Here is a 19,868-nt window from a genome sequence, read left to right as displayed (position 1 = left end):
GGGCTGCTTGTGCAATAATGTCTTATAACCTTGAATGGCCATCCGTTTTGCAGCAGCAACAACCTGTTCAAGTCTAAAGAATGTTCATGTGCAGGCATTTTTTCTTTTCTTAAAGGTGAGCTTGTACTGTTAGGTACTGGGTTCAAGAAAAGGATCAAAAGAGGAAGAAATCTTCTCTAAGCAATCTGTGACTATAAAACTATACCTGCTCACAAATGCATAATACACTGTCTTGCAGAAACTGCTAGGAATAACCACTTCCCGTCCAGCCCATGTACATAAACAGCCGGAAGGGAGCAGTGCAGGAGCGGGTTTCCGTTCATAAACGGCGCCCGCATTTACAGCCTTGGAGCGCGAACACTGATTGCTGTATGGGACCTCTGTGTGAGGTCCCGATCATGTGATCACTGATTGGCCAATCAGTGATCACATGAATAGTAGTGAGCAAGATGTCACTTCTGACATCATTGCTTACTACTAGTGAAATCTGTGAATGATCACAGAGGTCACATGGTACAAGGCTATTTAGAACAGCCTTGTACCATGTGACAAGCTGGACCAATCACAGCTCTCACATTATTTCTTAATGGCTGCAAGAATTAATTTTTTTTTTGTAACAGTATTATAATACAGTACCATGAATTATTATATGGATTAAGGTAAATCCACATAGACAGTCAATGAAGGAAAACATCCATCATTTGCATAGTTTTAGCCTTTTCTGGGCCACACTTCAACTAAGAAGCTGAAACGATTTACCAAAGTTAATCAGTATGGAGCTATGCAGTGCCAAGGAATGGGGAACCATGTTGTTCTGCCAAAAACACTATCTGATTCTGTGAACAAGATTTGAGCCCCATTCTGTACATGTGAGGATGGGGCTTGAAGAGTGGATGCTGCCTCCTAAACCTTCTTTATTTTGACAATTCTTGTATTTTACATTATAGCAACTCTTTATTCACACAAGGGTACAACTGCTGGAATTAAATGGGAGAAAACAGCATTTCTGTCCTCCCCATAAAATCCTCTTCATGGAGTCCATTGAGGGACATAAGTCCCATGCCTCCCATGATCATGCTTTCAGTACTGCTTTTAAGAAAACTGAAGAATGCTGGTAGTAGGAGGGGTAATTCCAGGCTGGCCCACATTTGTTGGCCAGTGTCAAATCCTCCAGGTGTGAAAGATTATGTCCCACAATGGACTACTAGAAAGCAATTTTAGAAGTACAAAAATTTTGTTGAGCATCCATTTAATTCTGAGACATGTAAACCTTTGTGTCACAGTGTAGGGGAGTGTGACCCATGTCTTTCAACTGACTCCAAAAGAGGATTTTACGGCGAGTACAAAAATTGTTTTTTCATTCTCATTAAATGAAGGACACAGGAAGTATTTCACCTTTCAGATGTCCAAAGGCATTCCAAGGGCTGGGCAAACACCTAACATACCCAACATGAACAAAGTTAAAACTGGGGGCTGGCGGCTGCTCAAGAGCCACCTGAAGGTCCATACACGTGAATCAGGCACCGGATGAGGCTGCAACCCCCATTTGGTAACAAGTATAAGGAAACAAGAACAAAGGGGTATATCTAACTAGAGGGTAATGTCTTGACAAAAAAGATAGAACTGTAGGTTATATGCATGGAAACTGGTCTACCTGATCTAAGCAGAAGGGTAAAACAAAAAAAACAATCCTACCAGGATAAACCAGAAAGTGGAATTGGGTGGCAACACAAGGAAAAACTCACAGCCTAAACTATGGTCAAAAAGGAGCTCCTTCAAAAGAGAAATGGCAAGACAGAAGGATCTGAAATTGATATCCTACTGGAGGAAGAGCAAAGCCACTAAGTTAGAAAAAGGTCCTAGGCATCATCCCACCTGATCCCTTTAAACGTCCAAAAGAAATAGGGTTCCATGAATGGAATGGCTGTCAGGGCAGACATTTATCTCACTAAGGCCCCTTAAAGCGGAGCTCCACCCAAAAGGGGAGTTCCGCTTTAAGGACGACTACTCCTCCGCTCCCCATTAAGGATTGGCACCTTTGGGGGTGGGAGGGGAGCGGGTACATGAATTTGATAGGTACCCACTCCCACTTCCGGTCTGATCGCCTAGGCGATCGGAAGCGGAAGGTGTCCTCCCTCCCTCCCTCCCTGTAGTCTTTTGGGACAAATGACAGGTCCCAGAAAACTACAGGACCATTCACAAAGTGCAGGGCTACTTGCACATGCGCAGTGGGTACCTGGCTGGGAAGCTGCAAGCTATCACAGCCGGGTGCCCACAATGAAGATGCCGGCCTCCTGGAATACAAGACGGCCGGTGAAACAGGCTGCGGGGGACACACCACGGGACCGAGGGACAGGTAAGTGGCTGTTTTTTAAAAGTCAGCAGCTACAATTTTTGTAGCCGCTGACACATATTTTTTGACAGGGTGAGTGGAACTCTGTTTTAAGGTGACTTAGTACAGAATTACAGTGGTTCCTCATGGAGAGCCATGGGCAGATAACATGGAGTCAACATGTTTAAACAGAGTAAGCTACATGTACAAGCATTAGGCAAGGGATAGAAGGTTGAGCTCTTCACCAAAAATTAGCAAGAAAGAATGCAGACTTAATAAAGCTGAGGTTCAAGATCAACTCCCACCTATTTAAAAAGAAGTAAAACATCCTTGGGGAAAAGATCTAAGATAAAACCTTGCCGGAATATACGTATTACCCCTAAGCTTTGAAGAGCGTTGGAGTCTGTGGAGCAGAAAAGCCTTCCTCTCAAGGTTTGTGAAACAAACAGGAAAAAAAAAAAAAGAAAAAACAATCTGGATGTGTAGATCCCATGGATAATCACAGTCCAGGAAATGCAGTCCTCCCTGGCTTCCTGGGTCACCACACTTGTCATTATAGTTCCACCACACCTTCGCTGGCTGTAGGATAAAGAGAACACCTTTCATGTGGTTACCAGATCATTGTTATCCTTAAAGGGTCCATTCCATCCTGATGGAGGACACGATCTGTGTCCTGAGGAATTAACATAATGTGGTTGTACTACCTGTAATTTAAGCAGCCATACCCTCTGATGAGTGCAGTGTGTTTGGTGGCAGTTCACACAGTGGAATAGTATATCACTGGATCAGAATCCATATGAACACTTTATTTTGGTTGAAATTGCTTTGATTTTTATTTCTATTCGTACACATATTTATCCATATTTCGAAGATTCATTGCTCCATATATGGTTACTGTATTTAAAGAGACCGTGATCACAGTTTCATGGTAGGATTTCTTCCACTTAAAGGGATAGTGACTAAATCTTCTAAACCTGTATTGTACATTATGAATATTTACTTCTAGATGCATATTGGGTGATGTATATGGACTTATAACTGTTCACATATAAATTTGACTTTCCACATATTATTTCATTCACTGTGTTAGAGTGCTGCGCTGTGTTGATTTGTGCATTGTGAAGGTTATTTTTTATTGACCTTTTGTGCTAGCTGCTGTTTTTTTGACACCAAGCGCTGATCTTTGAGTTCTTTTTATCACCATGACATTGTTGAACTAGATTAATTCAGGTGACCTGCCAGGGGGATGTAGGAGGAACCACATTTTCTGGAACTCTAGGATGCAGACCAGATGAGAATTCGCCAATAACTGGAAATTCCAAAACCTAGAAATGGAAGACTGATTCAGTGGGCAAGAAACTACCGATTCTCAAAGGGAGACAATTGAGTCTGTTCAGATACTTTATAACCCCATCCTTACCCCCACATTGGTGGTCAGTGGCAGTATAATAAAACCTCACAGCACTCTATACGAGGACTGGACTTTACTTGCACTGTGGAGGAATATCACTCCACCTAACAGAAGAGTCTCTTTCTTTCAGTGCATAGCGCTGAACGCAGAGAACATTCCAGCACCTGGCATCCTGCTGCCACTCTGGTGCCCAATAGGTGGTGGGCTACATGTTGGGCACCACTGATTCAAAGCATCATTTTTTTTAGCACTACATGGCAGATAACATACAGTATTATTTATATCAAGTTTTACTTATGGATTCATTGTAGGATCTGCTTTTTTTTCAGGAAATATATTTGCTAGAGTGGATTAGAGTTGGAGTGCAGAGTTTGCTTTTATATAAATTCACTAATTGTATTTTTTTTTAAACTGAAAACCACTAGAGGACCACTATTATCACTATTTCAACAAATACACATCCATGCATCTATAAATGTTTAACTTTTACTATTACCTTTGTAACAAATTGTTCCACATAAAAGGACAAAAATATATTTGGGGTGAGGCAGTGGGCACTCAAATATCATGAAAAGCAAACAATTTTTAATTATTTTAAATTCCCAAACGTTCTTTTTTTCTCTAGACTAGAAACATTCAGTGAGAAACTCTTTTAGAAAAACCTTTTACATTTCTATCATCTCTTAATATTATATGAACCCTGTACCATGGTTTATTTTCATTTTTAAAGCATCTCACACGTTTGCCTGCAATGACAAATAAATATTCACTACGTGTCAGAATAAAGATACAAACTTACCACATATTCCACAACACATTAATAGCCTGGTTCACAATATCTTCAACATAGTTCTTTGGTAAGTCTTTGCCATTCATCGATGGCACCAAGCTGGAATCTAAACCAGTGGAACACTGTACAGAGAAAGAAATTACACAAGACAGAGAAGTTGTTTTTTTTTTTCCTTTTTTCATTGATGAATGATCCCTTAAAATACAACAGTCAAATAATGTATCTGTACTCTGGATAAAATCAATATTTACAAGAGAGCATCCTATCAATCCACTAAAAACTAAATCTATCACCGTGACTTCACTTGGTTAGTCATGCCCCATAGAGGATTTAACCAGGCCCATAGCTAATTTAGATCCAATCAAATTCCCCCTGATGAAGTCACGTGACCCTGTGACGCAACGCGTAGGGGAGGGGCTCTGACGTCACGACATTGCACTGGAGAAGCGAGCAGATCCGAGTACAAACACAGGCAGACAGCACTGCAGAGGCAGCTGCAGAGAGGTTTTCTTTGTATCTACTTTTTACCTGCTGATTGCCATCTAAGCCTGACTGGATTATTTATGAGCTGCATACTATCAAGTTATACTTGTTACTGGCAAAAATAAACCCATTTTGTATAAGGATAAGACACTATGGTCTGCTTTTCCTTTTCTTTGACCAAACATCCCATGAGCTGATATTAGGAGGAGTGAACGAGGAAACAACCCCAGGAGGGGAATTGGGAGACCCCAAGAGAGCTACTCAGTGTACTCACAGGTACACAGGGAGATAAAGTACACAACAGGAGGATCCATCCATATACATATCCACCTCATAGGACGGCTAGAGCAAAGGCATTATCCCATTTCATCTATCCTGGAAGGATATAAAGCGTATTTGCCTGGATTCATTCAGGCAAATATAGAGGTGAGCATATAAGGAGACCATCTAGCACTCGGAGACAAGGAACAGAATATCTACTTGCACATTTATCTTAAAGACTGTATTTTTATTTTTATATTTTTAGCACGTGCACATATGTTTTTGCACTATTAATATAGAGCACACATAGCTTTACATGGGTGCAACACAGGATTTTATCATGGCACCCATTAAGGCAATATAAGTTTAGGTTTATTCACCATGCATGTTATCTATATGTAATATTTTATATGCATTTTGTGGTATATTGATATTTGATACACTTTAGAAGCATAAGTTGTATATATTATATAGGAGCGCGGCGCTACCTTTTTTCTATAATTTATGACATCATTGGTAATCTGATCATCTAATATAGTTTAATTAAACTATATCCCCCTAAAAGGAAAAATCATGTTAAAGCGGAGTTCCACTTACACTGTCAAAAAATAGTCAGCAGGTACAAAAACTGTAGCTGCTAACTTTTAAAAAACAGCCAGCTGTCTGGTGTTCCAGGCGCCAGCATCTTCAGCGTGGGCACCCGGCTGTAACAGCTTCCGGCTTCACAGCCGGGTGCCCACTGCGCATACGCGAGTAGCGCTGCGCTTCCTGAATGGTCCCGTAGTCTTCTGGGACCTGTCACGTGTCCCAAAAAACTATGGGGAGGAAGGATAACTTCTGCTTCAGATCGCCTAGGCCAGTGGTCGGCAAGCCGCGGCTCGCGAGCCACATGCGGCTCTTTACAAGCTTAAATGCGGCTCTTCTGTGTGCCGGGCGCCCGCTCCTCTCCCTCCCCTCCCTCCTCTCCCTCCTCCCTCTCGGACGGGCGTGTGCCGGGCGGCCGCCCCCTCACCTCCCCTCCCTCCTCTCGGACGGCCGCCCGCTCCCCTCCCTCCTCTCGGGCGGCCGCCCCAAAAGTCAGGACTCTGCAGCTGTCAGGATGTAGGCGGGGCAGCCAGGATGTAGGCGGGGCAGAGTGACGAACTCCTCTCCTCTCACAGTCCGCCCTGAAGACCAGAACGGCGCGGGAAGCACGACGAGAGGAACGCGCGGAGCAAAGGTAAGTGAATTGACACAGGGGGGACTTACTATATGGGGGATGAATTACTATATGGGGGACTTACTATATGGGGGGGACTTACTATATGGGGGATGAATTACTATATGGGGGGGGGACTTACTATATGGGGGGGGACTTACTATATGGGGGGGGGACTTACTATATGGGGGGGGGACTTACTATATGGGGGATGAATTACTATATGGGGGATGAATTACTATGGGGGGGATGAATTACTATATGGGGGATGAATTACTATGGGGGGGATGAATTACTATGGGGGGGATGAATTACTATGGGGGGGATGAATTACTATGGGGGGGATGAATTACTATGGGGGGATGAATTACTATATGGGGGATGAATTACTATATGGGGGATGAATTACTATATGGGGGATGAATTACTATATGAGGGATGAATTACTATATGGGGGATGAATTACTATATGGGGGATGAATTACTATATGGGGGATGAATTGCTATATGGGGGATGAATTGCTATATGGGGGATGAATTGCTATGGGGGATGAATTGCTATATGGGGGATGAATTACTATGGGGGATGAATTACTATATGGGGGATGAATTACTATATGGGGGATGAATTACTATATGGGGGATGAATTACTATATGGGGGATGAATTACTATATGGGGGATGAATTACTATATGGGGGATGAATTACTATATGGGGGATGAATTACTATATGGGGGATGAATTACTATATGGGGGATGAATTACTATGGGGGATGAATTACTATATGGGAGATGTATTTTCAGTTTTAAAAATGTGGCTCTCAAAATAAATTTCAATCGTGGTTTTGGCGAGATTTGGCTCAGTTGAAAAAAAAGGTTGCCCACCACTGGCCTAGGCGATGGCAGTGGGAGTGGGTACCGGCTGCCCAAAGGTGCCAATCTTTAATGGGGAGCGAGGGACCAGTCTTTAAAGCGGAACGTCCCCTTTTGGTGGAGCTCCGCTTGAATGCACCATAAAACATATTTGCCTTTATAAACACTTTAATACAGGGACAAAATCCCACTGTTTAATTCAAGAAAACAGAAGTAAACATCAGATGTGGATTGCAAACATTTCAGAGGGGCAATCTGTGGCAGGTGTGGAGAATTGCCTTTCTGAAACATTGGCCATCCACCTCTGTAGGATAACCTTGCTAGGACATCAGATTTGTAAACTTGTTTCTGATCATCTACCCAATGCAGCAGCTGATACTGAATTCCTTCTGGAACTGCTAATTGCCTGTGCTGTGTTCTTCAAAACCTTTCAAATCACAAAACCATGAACAAGCAAGTCACCAATCATTACAAAACACGCAGATTAGGACAGTCTCAAGCCTTTATTTACATACTGTCTGAAGATATTCAGGTAGAAGCATCAGCCTCACATGGCTACTTGCATCTCTACAAGAGGGTCAACAATGTCATCCTTACTGTTTTTCCTTTGAATGGTTTATCTTTGAAGGAAAACCCATCCAAATCCTGCATAATTCATACCCACCTCATGAACCGTTTTTCTGGTTATCTAAGAATATACCTAGTTCTGGTAGCTCTGGTGACACCCTGGGATTTCCTTACTTTGGAGGTATTTCTTCTCACTTCCTGTTATGGCTACTGGACAGGAAGTGAAGAGAAATCTCCTTAGTGGAAAAAAGATCGCAAAATAACCAACAGGGGTTTAAAACAAAAGAAAAAAGGTTTTGCCTTTAGTTTTACTTTACTTTTACTGAAAATGTTGAGACTTGCATTTTACTTTAGCTGCTCTCTCTCTGGACCTACTGATCATTTTGATTAAAGTTTGCCAGTGATAACTTCAGCCTAAAGGGTTAGTTCACCTTTATCAAATTATATGTATTACAGCCTTGAGCTTACATTAAAATGCTGTCATCAATTTTTAAAAACGATTCTCACTTTTGAAGCTACTTCTAACACGGGCTTCCCATTGCTCCTCCACAAGCAAGCCCTGGGCTATGAGAACTCAGCTTGCCCAACCATGCGCATGCAGTCTGCACTCTCTTGCAGGAGCTGAGCTCAGGGCGCTGCGAAAAAGAGAGAGACTAAACATACATGGTTGAGCAAGCCAAGTTCTTGTTTGGGAGGTTCTGGGGCAATATTTACAATGGTTGGATGGAGAGGGGGAGCCCACAGTAGAAGCAGTTCAAAAGTAAGGATCATTTTTAAAATTCAGGACAGCATTTTATTGCACACCTAAAGCTGTAATGCATATGGCATCCTTTCAAAAACTGGATTTTTTTTTCTACATACTTAACTGCAAAATACATTTCTAGGCGTACATCACGGGACACAGAGCAGGCTATTCATGACTATGTGGGATGTTCCAAAGCAATAAAGAAATTTGAGGGGCGGGTAACACCATGATAGCCATCATCAATAATCCCTCAGGACCTACTCATCTGCCCGTAAAACACTGTGGCCAAAGACAAAATCCTCTGCAGGTCTGACACTACCCGGTAGAACCTTGTGAATGTGTGAACCGAAGACCATGTAGTGGCCTTGCAAACCTGAGCCACTGTTGCCTGATGGCAGATTGCCAAAGATGTCACACACTCCTGGAAGTGTGTGCCTTCACCTGAAAGGGTGGGACCGTAGCTTTCAAACCACAGGCTTGAATGATCAATTGGTGGATCCAAAGTGAAATAGTCACCTTGGATGCCACCTGCCCCTTCCTAGGCCCCTCTGGTAGCACGAACAGGGTATCTGACATCCTGACCTGGGCTGTCACCTTCATGAAGACCCTTACAGCACGTACCACATCCAAGGTAAGCAGAGATTTTTCTCTTGCTGAGGCCTAGGAAAGAATGAAGGCAGAACGATGTCCTGATTGAGATGAAAACTAGAAGCAACCTTTGGTAAAAAAAAAAAATCGGTTAAGGTCACAACACCACCTTATGATGTAAACCGGAAATGGTTCTCTGCAAGAGAAAGCTGCCAGCTCTAACGCGCTTGTTGCAGAAGTGATTGCCACTAGGAAAAAAACCTTATGAGTCAACAGGACCAGTGAAATCTCTTGAATAGGTTCAAATGGGGGTTTTTGCAAAACCTAGTTCAGGTCCCAAGGACACAAAGGCAACCTGACAAGAGGAACAATACGCATTGCTCCCTGTAAAAGAGTGGGAACCAAAGAGTGAGACGCAATGGACCTCTGGAAAAAAAACAGCTGATGCTGAAACCTGGCCCTTAAATGGTACCAATAGCCAATTTCTTCTCCAGCCCTGTTTGAAAAAAAACCAAAATCCTGCCAATCACTTTGGTGGGTGCCATTACCGGAGCTCACACCAGGAAATGTAAGCCTTCCACGTTCTGTAATAAAGTTTTCTAGAGACTACCTTTCTAGCACCCAACATGATGGGATGACAGAATCCAATACTCCCCTATCCTTTAGGATCTGGGTTTCAATAGCCATGCCGTCAAATTTAGCGACCGTAAAGCTGGCTGCAATATAGGACCTTGAGACAGCAAGTCTGGCTGACATGACAGAGACCACGGCCTGTCTAATTACCTCTTCACTATGCCCGCGTATCAGGCCCTCCTGGGCCAGGCCGAAGCAATGAATATTACCGGAATAGTCTCCTCCCGAATCCTGCGTAAGAGATGTGGCAGCAACTGAATCGGAGGAAAGGCATAAATCATTGAAAACAGGTTCCAAGGACTCACTAAGGCAGCCACCCCTGTCGCGCGAGGGTCCCTTACCCTGGACACAAAAAACAGACGTTGTTGAACCTGGATCTACGTCTGGGCAATCCCATCGCTGGCAGATTCCCTCGAAAACCTCAGGATACAAAGCCCATCCCCCTGGAATTAACCGCCAGAAACTGAGATATTCCGCCTGCCAATTTTCCACCCCCAAAATGAACACTGCTGACAAACTTGGAACATTTCCCTCTGTCCAGGTCAGAAAGTAATTCAACTCCTCCAGAGGCCTTCGACTCCTGGTAACACCCTGGTGGTTGATGTATGCCACTGCTGTGGCATTGTCAGACTGAATTCTTAAAAGCCAACCCTGAAGCCTGGATGTCCAATACCTCAAGAGTCAGCCTCACTGCCCGAAGTTCCAGGAGACTGATGGGTAGAACCATTTCCTGTGGAAGCCACGTCCCCTGAACTGTGGACTCCTCCGGGACAGCCCCCCAACCTGAGAGGCTAGCATCGGTGGTTACCAATTTCCACACCACTGGCCAAAAGGATCTCCCTCTCTCCAAACTGTGAGTCATCAACCACCAATTCAGGCTTCGCAGTACTTCAAAAGACAGAGACATACGTAATCCAGGGCTGGAACCTTCTTGTTCCAAACAGTCAGAATGTTCCTTTTCAGCGGTGTGGAGTGGAATTGGGCATAGGAACAGCCTCAAAACGAGGACACCATTTTCCTCAGCAACCTCATAGAGAGGCAAATTGAAGGATACTTCTTGGCTTTAAAACTGCAAACCTCGTTCCCCAGAGCGCAACGTGTAAGGACCACATTTTGCTTCAGACCCACCAACGACTGACCTCTGAGCAACACATCGTCTAGATAACCCTATGACAGATACATCCCCCTGAGTTCTGAGTAGCCCCAACACTGGAGCAAGAACTTTTGTGAAAACTCTGGAAGCAGTGGCCAACACAAACAGTAGTGCTGTGAACTGCGGTTGCTAAGCCCCTACTGAACACCCCAGAAATCGTTGTTGAGGAATGAATATCAGCACATGTAGATATTCATTGATGTCTATGGACGCTAAAAAATCTCCTTCCTGTAAAGAGGTCATTACTAACCGAAACGATTGCATATGAAAAGACCTGACATTTAGAAACCGATTTAGCCCCTTGAGGTCAAAAATGAGCCTTACATCCCCATTTGGCTGGGACTGTGAACAGGTTTGAAGAAAACCCCTGAAACCATTCATCCACTGGAACCTCCATGATCACCCAGAGACAATAGGCGATCGAGAGTCTATAATAAAGCTCTTCTCTGGATTCATTGGTACATTTGATTTTAGAAACCGGGGAGGGGGAAAGAATTGAAATTCTAGTCTGTACCCCAGAGAAATCATGGAAATGACTCACTTGTCTTGGATTAGAGCCCTCCAGGCAGAAATAAAATCCAAAAGCCTTCCCCCCCACCCGAAGGAGTGGGGGCGCCCCTTCATAAGGAGGCGTACTTTGGTTCTGCCTTGGATGACTTTTGCACCCAGGGCCTCCTCGGGTTTTGATTCCAAATTCTACTCTGGGAGGCTGGGACTTGTGTGCAGCGAAACCACTGCCGAGTAGATGAGGGGCCAGCAACCAAAGCCCCTGACATCTAAAAAGAAGGACGCTTGAATCTCCTTTTAAAGGGTAGAAGAGAACTCTTTCCAACTGAAATCTTTTGGATTTATCTATCCAAATCTTCCCCAAACAGCCACTCTCCATGAAAAGGAAAACCTGCCAATAATCGTTTGCATGGCAGTTCTGCGACAAACTCTTTAGGCACACAACCCTGCGCATGTGTACTGGATAAAGAGGGCCAAGGAAGAAATTTGCTGAATTGAATCCTTAGGAGCCTCATCCCCAAAACAAACTACATGGAACATCCTCCAAATCCTTGGCCTAGTATTACCCCTGCACCAATGGTCTTCCAAGCAGTCGTTTGACACGGTCAGAAAGACTCTGGCAAATGCCAATAGCAGCCAACACTGGCTGTGTGGCAGAGCCTGCCAGAGAGAAGGAGGCCTTAAGGAGGACTCCAGTTTCTTATCCGCTGGATCTTTGAAGAGCTGTACATTATCCACAGTACATGTGGAAGACTTATTCAGGGATGAAACAGCTGCATCCACTACAAGCATACCCCCATTTCTTAAACTTCTCTTCCATAGGGTACAAAAAAGAAAATCTCTTTGGTGGAACAAAAACCCTGTCTGGGTGATCCCTGTCAGCATACATCATTTTCTCTCTGTGGAGCCCTCAGAGAGTCCAGAGAAAAATAAGTAATCTCATAGATTTCTGTCGGAATCTAGATCGTACCATATCAGTGAGGTCTTGGACTAATAACCTCTAAGATTAGGAGTCCGCCTGCTTCTCCTCAGGCTGTGACTCCTCAAAGACTCTACTGCCTGACCTTTCCCCAGTTCTTCCTCTCCTCAGGTTCCACCAATTCCTGCTCCAGGTTTGATGATTCTAGTGACGGGGTTCTCTCCCACTTCTTATTCTTGAGAAACTAATGCAATCATCCCTGCAATCTTATCCTCTAAACCAGCTAAGGCTGACCCAAGTACTCACGTGCCCCACTGAATAGCCAGTTCTATGTCCCGGCCACATGAATCCCTCAGAGGCACAGGGAAAAGGCCACATTTGCCCAGGCCTCCTTCCAACTTCCATTTCCAGACGCTAATGCACATGTGATCCTCGTGCACGCACACCACGCCGTTCACGCACCCGATGCCCGGTCGCACTCTTACCAAAATGTTCCCTCTAGTGGCCCCAAAAGAAACAACAGGCAAGCATGTCCCGGGCTAAAATGTTGTGATCACTCCCCCTGGTGGAAACTTTGCCAAACAAGGAATCCCTCTCCTTTTCCCTCAGAGTTTGAGCTTTGTTGTTTTATTTTTTTCTTTACAGAGAGAGAAAAGAAAAAAGAGCTTACCAGTTCCGCCGCAGGTCCCTCACTTCCGCCAGGCACCAACTTTCAAGGGCCGGTCCCCATAATGTGGGGCCACAGCCTCGGACCTGTATAGCACCCCGCTGGAAAGCGCCTTGGCCAGATTTAAAACTGCACAGGGTGCAGGGTCCAGCTCCATAAAGCTGAATTACAGGCAAAAACCCAAGGGTTCTTCTCCTTATCCAGTGAGGCTCGGGTAACATCCATTTTGGTTCACAGCTTTCTGAATGGCTCCAATTCAAGTCCATGATTCTCAAGGGAACCATACCAGACCTTAGGTATGCTCCAGGAGCACAAGCAACACTTTCAGTGACCATCCACCTTACAGACACTGGCAAAAAACTGAAATACTTCCTGTGTAGGAGGGGGTTATTTGGGGTGGACCTCCTCTATGATTGGTCGCCCAGTGTCCATTCATCTATAGGTGGCATATAACCCACAGTCATCAAAAGCCTGCTGTGTCCCATGATGTACGATAAAGAAATGTCATTAAAAAGTGAACCAATCCTTAAAGCATTTTTTCATCAAATGCCAATTCAAGGAATAGCCTGTTTTAAAAGGTTTGGCTCTTCTACTGCACTCCCACTACCTAGTATTCTCCCTAACCCCAAGAACTGAAATTCTAAAGCACATCATTACATTAACCTTACATAAATATCTCCCACATCTAGAAAATAAAACAGATCTGTCTTTGTTAATTCAAAACAGAATTTTTTATCTGAAGGTTTGATCTTTTAACCACCAAACACTATGTGATCCAAAGGCCTCCACCTTTGAAACTCCAAGCCCAGCAACAAATCAAAGCTATGGAAAATTATCCATTAAGCCTGCAAGTGCAATTCTCAGTTACAAACCTCTCTTAAAAGAGCCACCAACGGGGTCATGATATCTCTGGTCACCATGTCATCACACACTTCAAATCCTCCGCATGTGCTTAGGTTCCTTTAGGAAACATAAACCAAAGAAACAAATGCAAAGTTACAACTTTCTTCAGCAAATCAAAGCAGTATTAACCCCAAAACCACAAAAGTCATACATCTGTTGATCTGGCCAGTAACAAACCTCCTGTATTAAAGCGCCTCCACTCTGGAGTAAGGAGCACAGGGGCACCAGTGGACAGCAGCACTGTCAGTCTTGTGTTGGAGGGGAGCGTTATATGTACTAACAGATTTGCAAAAAGTAACAAATTAAAGCTGAACTCCAGCGAATACATAATAATAAGTTACAGCAAGCAGTTTTTTTTCCCTTTTGGGATAAAAATTTTACATAAAAAATAAAAGATGTTCATTTTCAACACCCTTGCTAGTGTTAAATGGTCACTGCGAGAAAGCACTTCTGTTGAAAAACAACAGACCTACTGGCTGGATCACCAGATGAAAATAATGGCAAGAAAGCCTATAAACTGAAACAAATGCAGCCATCACATCTATGAAATGGTAAGCTGCACTATAATACATGTTGGCTTTTGGGTTTAATAAAGCTTTAAATATCAATTTCGACCACACTGCCCTCTTAGTAAAAGCTAGCAAGCCAATGTCCTTACCGTAGAGCACCAGCTGCTGTTTCACGCACAGCCATACACTTATCAAGTAGCAATGGTCCAAGACATCGAACGGCATCTTTCTGTAGAAAAGAAGGGATGACTTGCTTTTGCTGGACAAGCTTGGAGATGTTGGCACAAGCAAATTCTCTGACTTCTGGACAGGGGCTCTGCAACTGAAAGAAAACAGAGAAATCAGAACTCCCTGCAGGGTGGAAAATGACAACAAATATCAGAAAATGTGAACTTGAAGTGTAATTTCCTTTCCCATCCGTCCCCATTGTACTTACCTCCATGAGTGATGAGCTGTCAGTGCACACACAGCTAGTGCAGTGGTCTGAGAATCTGTATCCCCATTCTTCTCTCCATTCTTTCTGCAGTGATTTTGAGACAGATCAGAGAAATTCTGATTGGGCAATGCAGGTACAGAGAAACGCTCTAATCTGTTCCTGAAGTCTTTCAGAAAGAAGAGGAACAGAGGGGATTTCAAAACCGTGGACCACTACACTGGCTGCATGGGCACACAGCTCATCACCCAAAGAGGTAAGTAAGCGGGGCATATGTGACCTGGTGCAGGCAAATGCATTGCATTTACATCCTCCCTTTGGGGTGTCATTAACTTAAAATAGTTGTAAAGATTCAAGGTTTTTTACCTTCATGCATTCTATTTTCTGTGCAGCAGCCCCCCCCAATACTCACCTAAGCCCCCTCTCAAGCTAGCGATGTGCACTGGAGTCTCAGCTATCCCGGGACCCCCTCTTCTCATCGACTGAGACAGCAGTGGGAGCCATTGGCTCCCGTTGCTGTCAATCACAGCCAGTGGGCCAAGAGAGAGGGGGGGCAGGCCTGAACCAAGGCTCCATGGATGAATGGACACACCGAGCAGCAGCTTGGGAACATGCCTGCTCGGGTGTCCCCACAGCAAGCTGCTTGCTGTGGGGGCACTGGACAGGAGGGAGGGGACAGGAGTGCTGGAGGGGGACCCGAGAAGAGAAAGATCTGGGCTGCTCTGTGCAAAACCACTACACAGAGCAGGTGTATCACTTTGACACTGACACCTGCTACAGATCGCAACTGCAGTACGTTTTGAATGCAGTGCGGGACATGCGCACTAATGCTGTTCTGCCACAATGCATTGTGGTGTGAACCAGACCTATATGTACAGGTCATACACAGAGGAAGGAGGAAGTGAAGAGGCTAATGTACTGGTCACACACAGTGGCAGGATGGAGATGAAAGGGTTAATGTGAAGATGTGCAGAGTAAGGTGAAAGGGTTATTACACAGGTCACAAGGAGACACTAATTACACATATATATATATATATATATATATATAAGGGGAGGGGCATGAACAGTTTTATAAGGGCTCGTTCACACTTGACTATATTTTTAACTCTTGCCAAATGCCCCTATAGCATTTGACAAGCGTTAGACAGGCGTTTGTGAAGCGTTTTTAACGCTCCTCAAACGCTCCCAAAAAGCCCAATGCGCGGTTTTGAGACTGTTGATAGGCGTTTGCCAAGCGTTAAAACAGCACCACAAACGCCTATAATGAAGTTTGACCACTTGCCTACCGGGCACTTATACCCCCTTCTTTGCCAGACCAATTTTCAGCTTTCAGCGCTGTCGCACTTTGACAATTGCGCGCTCATGCAAAATTGTACCCATATGAAATTTTTATCATTTTTTTCGCACAAATAGAGCTTTCTTTTGGTGGTATTTAATCGCTGCTGGGCACTTTACTTTTTGCGCTATAAACAAAAAAATGCAAAACATTTAAAAAAAAAAAAAAAGTTTCTTTGTTTCTATTATAAAATTTTTCAAACAGGTAATTTTTCTCCTTCACTGATGTGCGCTGATGAGGCAGCACTGATGGGCACTAATAGGCGGCACTGATAGGCAGCCCTAATGAGGCGGCACGGATAGGCGGCACTGCTGGACACTGACTGGCGCAACTGCTGGGCACTGACTGGCACAACTGCTGGGCTGCACTGGTGGGCACAGGTGGGTGGCACTGGTGGGCACAGGTGGGCGGAATTTGTGGGTGGCACTGCTGGGCACCAATCATCAGGGCACTGATCAGTGCTCTGATGATCGATGCCGATCCCTGCTCTGACAACTACCAGTTCTCTGCATTACTTTCCTCATGCTCTGACAGCGTGAGGAAAGTGCAGCCAAGAACCGGCAATTGCATTTCCTGGTGATCAGTGTGTCATTGGACACGGCTGATCACGTGGTAAAAGGCCACTGTGATTGGCCTTTTACCACATCACGTAGGACACAGCGATCACGGAGATCGCTGGGGGCCCGCAGGAGAGTGCGTTCTGGGAGGACGTCATATGATGCCCTCCCAGAACTGGCCGGCCGCAGTGTAGCCATCATTCGGCTATCTGCGGTTGACAAGTAGTTAAATGGTATTAACTCTCTGCAAACACTTCACAACCGCGTCGCAAATGCCGGCCAGGCATTTGAGGAGCGGCACCATAGACTTGAATGGGAAGCTTCAACTCCTCCTGACTCGACCAGAGGCGTCAGTTTTGCTGCGTCGCTAACACGTCCGTGTGAACAGCACCCTGTGCTGCCATGTGCAGAATTTTCAGAGGCGTTTGAGAAGAGTTAAAAACGCTTTCCAACTGCCTGTCTGACACCTGCTGACAAAGCTAGTGTGAACGTAGCCTAAAGAGGACCCTGAGTCACTGAACAGAATGAATCAGCCGGCAGCTGCTGAGCTTTTTATTCTGTCTCTGTTTCCAGATACCCCATCCCTCTTCCTCCCCCAGTTGTAAGGGGAGGAGTCAACCCTGTAAATAGTACCATGTGATCTTAGTGATGACCAATCACAGCCATGACATTACCCGAATCCTTGGATTGGTGGGTACGTTGTATCTGTGTGCCAAGCTGTAGAATGTAGAGTTGGGTGCACAGTGATTACAGGACGGAACACCTTATGGCTGGCTATTCAGTGTCATTTCGGATCAGCACTGGGTGAATAAAGGGCCACTAATCTGCTCAAAAACATACTCTGGAGAAAATGGGTTGAAGTATTATTAAAGGTATTTTTTGATGGAGTGGATGGGGATTAGAACCCCTGTCAGTTTTCACTGCCCCCTAGAGATTCACCCTATTAGTCTTGTTTATGGTTTTTATTGAAAGTGAAAGCAAATCCAACATTTTGAGTGGTCTCTAAATCAATAACAGAGGGGAAGTCTTCCAGTGGGGTCACTAACTCCTGTGACAGCCAGGGATTCCTTCTTTGAGGGGATTTCCTCTGACTTCCTGTTTTGGCTTTGGGACAGGAAGTGATGGGAAATCTCTCCAAAGGGACACAAATATAAACAAACAGGTTTATCAGTCTCCCTTAATGTAAAATGACAAAGTGTTGCCCTCTCTTCTACTTTCATCTACCAGACTGCTCACACATTTCTACACATCTAGAACAATCAGCTGCCAATACCCGGTGAGCGCAGATCTTCGACCCTCCTATTTCCCTAGATCAGCCCACTCATTTTTTTTCTAAATCAAGCTTTATTTGCTAGTCTGCGATTTAACATCGATCACATGTGTAGTTGTTCCAAGTCTTCTACGTAGCGACCTGTACACCGTCCACAACATGTATGTAATCCTGCCTCGTACAGACACAGCTGCGGAGCCCTGGACAATGGACCCCTCCGATCACACATGGACCCCGCACACGGCGGACATGTCACCCCGGAGGACGATCTATCCGGATCACTCACTTTATGTAGAAGATCCTCAGAGAGCATGGACTCCCCCTCCGCCTGATCCTCGGGCTCTGCCGATTGTTTGACAGCGGGAGTCGGAGCATAGCCCACCGGCTTAAACCTCCGAGCCCGGCTCTTCCCCATGTTCACTGCGAAAGGGCGGGGCCGACAACTTCATTCAACGTACAACGTCATGGCAGCCGACCACTTTTTTTTTTCCAAAGAACTTTATCAACAATTGTAAGAACATGCTACAGATGGAGGAGATCAGTGCAAGGATAGATCTGGGAACAGAATGCCGAAGTCCGAACACTTAGACCTTTATACATCGCATGTTATAATGACACATAATACCTGTATGACTACAAATCTCTGCACACCTCTTGTAATTGATGACATCTGGTACAGGAAGGGGGGGGACGAGTGATCGCGCCCCCCCCTCCCGAACCATACCAGGCCACTTGCCCTCAACATGGGGGAGTGCTTTGGGGAAGGGGGGCTCCCCCCAAAGCACCTTGTCCTCATGTTGATGGGGACAAGGGTCTCTTCCCCACAACCCTGGGCTGTGGTTGTGGGGGTCTGCGGGCGGGGGGCTTATTGGAATCTGGAAGCCCCCTTTAACAAGCAGGCCCCCAGATCCCGGCCCCCCCCCCATGTGAATGAGTATGGGGTACATGGTACCACTACTCATTCATGAAAAACAAAAAGTGTAGTGTAAAAAGAGACAGGACATGGTCTTTGACAAGTCCTTTATTAAAAGAAAAATCTAAAAGAATGTCCCCCACAGTAGATCCAACGTCAATCACCGCCGACCCGAAAAAAGAAAGGGAAAAAAAAAAAAGGGTTCCGTTCCCAACAATGGCTCCCACCATTTGACTATTCCGGTGGTTTGACAGTTCTTAAATATGTAACAGGCGGGGCCACCTGGGGACATCATCTGAGTAACCCCGCATCACATGTGTGATGTCCCTGGTTGGCCCCACCCCTTACATATTTAAGAACTGTCAAATCACCAGAGCTGTCACGCAGCGGGAGCCATTGTCGGGAACTGAACTTTTTTTGTTTTTTCGGGTCGGCGGACATCGTGATTGAAGTTGGATCTACTGCGGGGGACATTCTTTGAGTTTTTTTCTTTTAATGAAGGACTTGTCAAAGACCGTGTCCTGTCTTTTTTCAAACTACACTATTTGTTTTGTTTTCTTGTGAATGAGTATGGGGTACCATGTATCCCATACTCATCCACAGAGGGGGGGGGGCGGGATCTGGGGTTCCCCTTGTCCCGGCTTCCAGATTCTGATAAGGCCCTAGCCCGCTGACCCCCACAACCACAGCCAAGGGTTGTGGGGAAGAGGCCCTTGTCCTCATCAACATGGGGACAAGGTGCTTTGGGGGGAGCCCCCCTGCCCCAAAGCACCCCCCATGTTGTGGGCATGTGGCCTGATATGGTTCAGGAGGGGGG

At 45.1% G+C, this 19,868-nt stretch overlaps 1 protein-coding gene across 1 annotated transcript in view; it reads right to left on the bottom strand.

The window, feature by feature from the left end:
* The window catches only part of HEATR3 (HEAT repeat containing 3), a 68,909-nt gene extending 50,324 nt beyond the window's left edge, over window positions 1–18,585 (bottom strand). Inside the window, exons 1-4 of the mRNA XM_089689478.1 lie at window positions 18,425–18,585; window positions 14,690–14,862; window positions 14,001–14,088; window positions 4,543–4,655 (exon numbers count right to left, since the gene is read on the bottom strand). Coding sequence (XP_089545604.1) covers window positions 4,543–4,655; window positions 14,001–14,088; window positions 14,690–14,862; window positions 18,425–18,553 — 503 coding nt within the window. The 5' untranslated portion in view covers window positions 18,554–18,585. The remainder of the gene's footprint in view (window positions 1–4,542; window positions 4,656–14,000; window positions 14,089–14,689; window positions 14,863–18,424) is intronic.
* Between the last annotated feature and the right edge of the window lie 1,283 nt (window positions 18,586–19,868).

Source organism: Staurois parvus, unplaced genomic scaffold, assembly GCF_062004578.1.
Source record: "Staurois parvus isolate SC_StPar_1 unplaced genomic scaffold, SC_StPar_1.0 ptg000476l, whole genome shotgun sequence".
In the NCBI taxonomy this organism is placed as follows: Eukaryota; Metazoa; Chordata; class Amphibia; order Anura; family Ranidae; genus Staurois; species Staurois parvus.
This window is presented reverse-complemented; position numbering and strand designations above follow the sequence as displayed.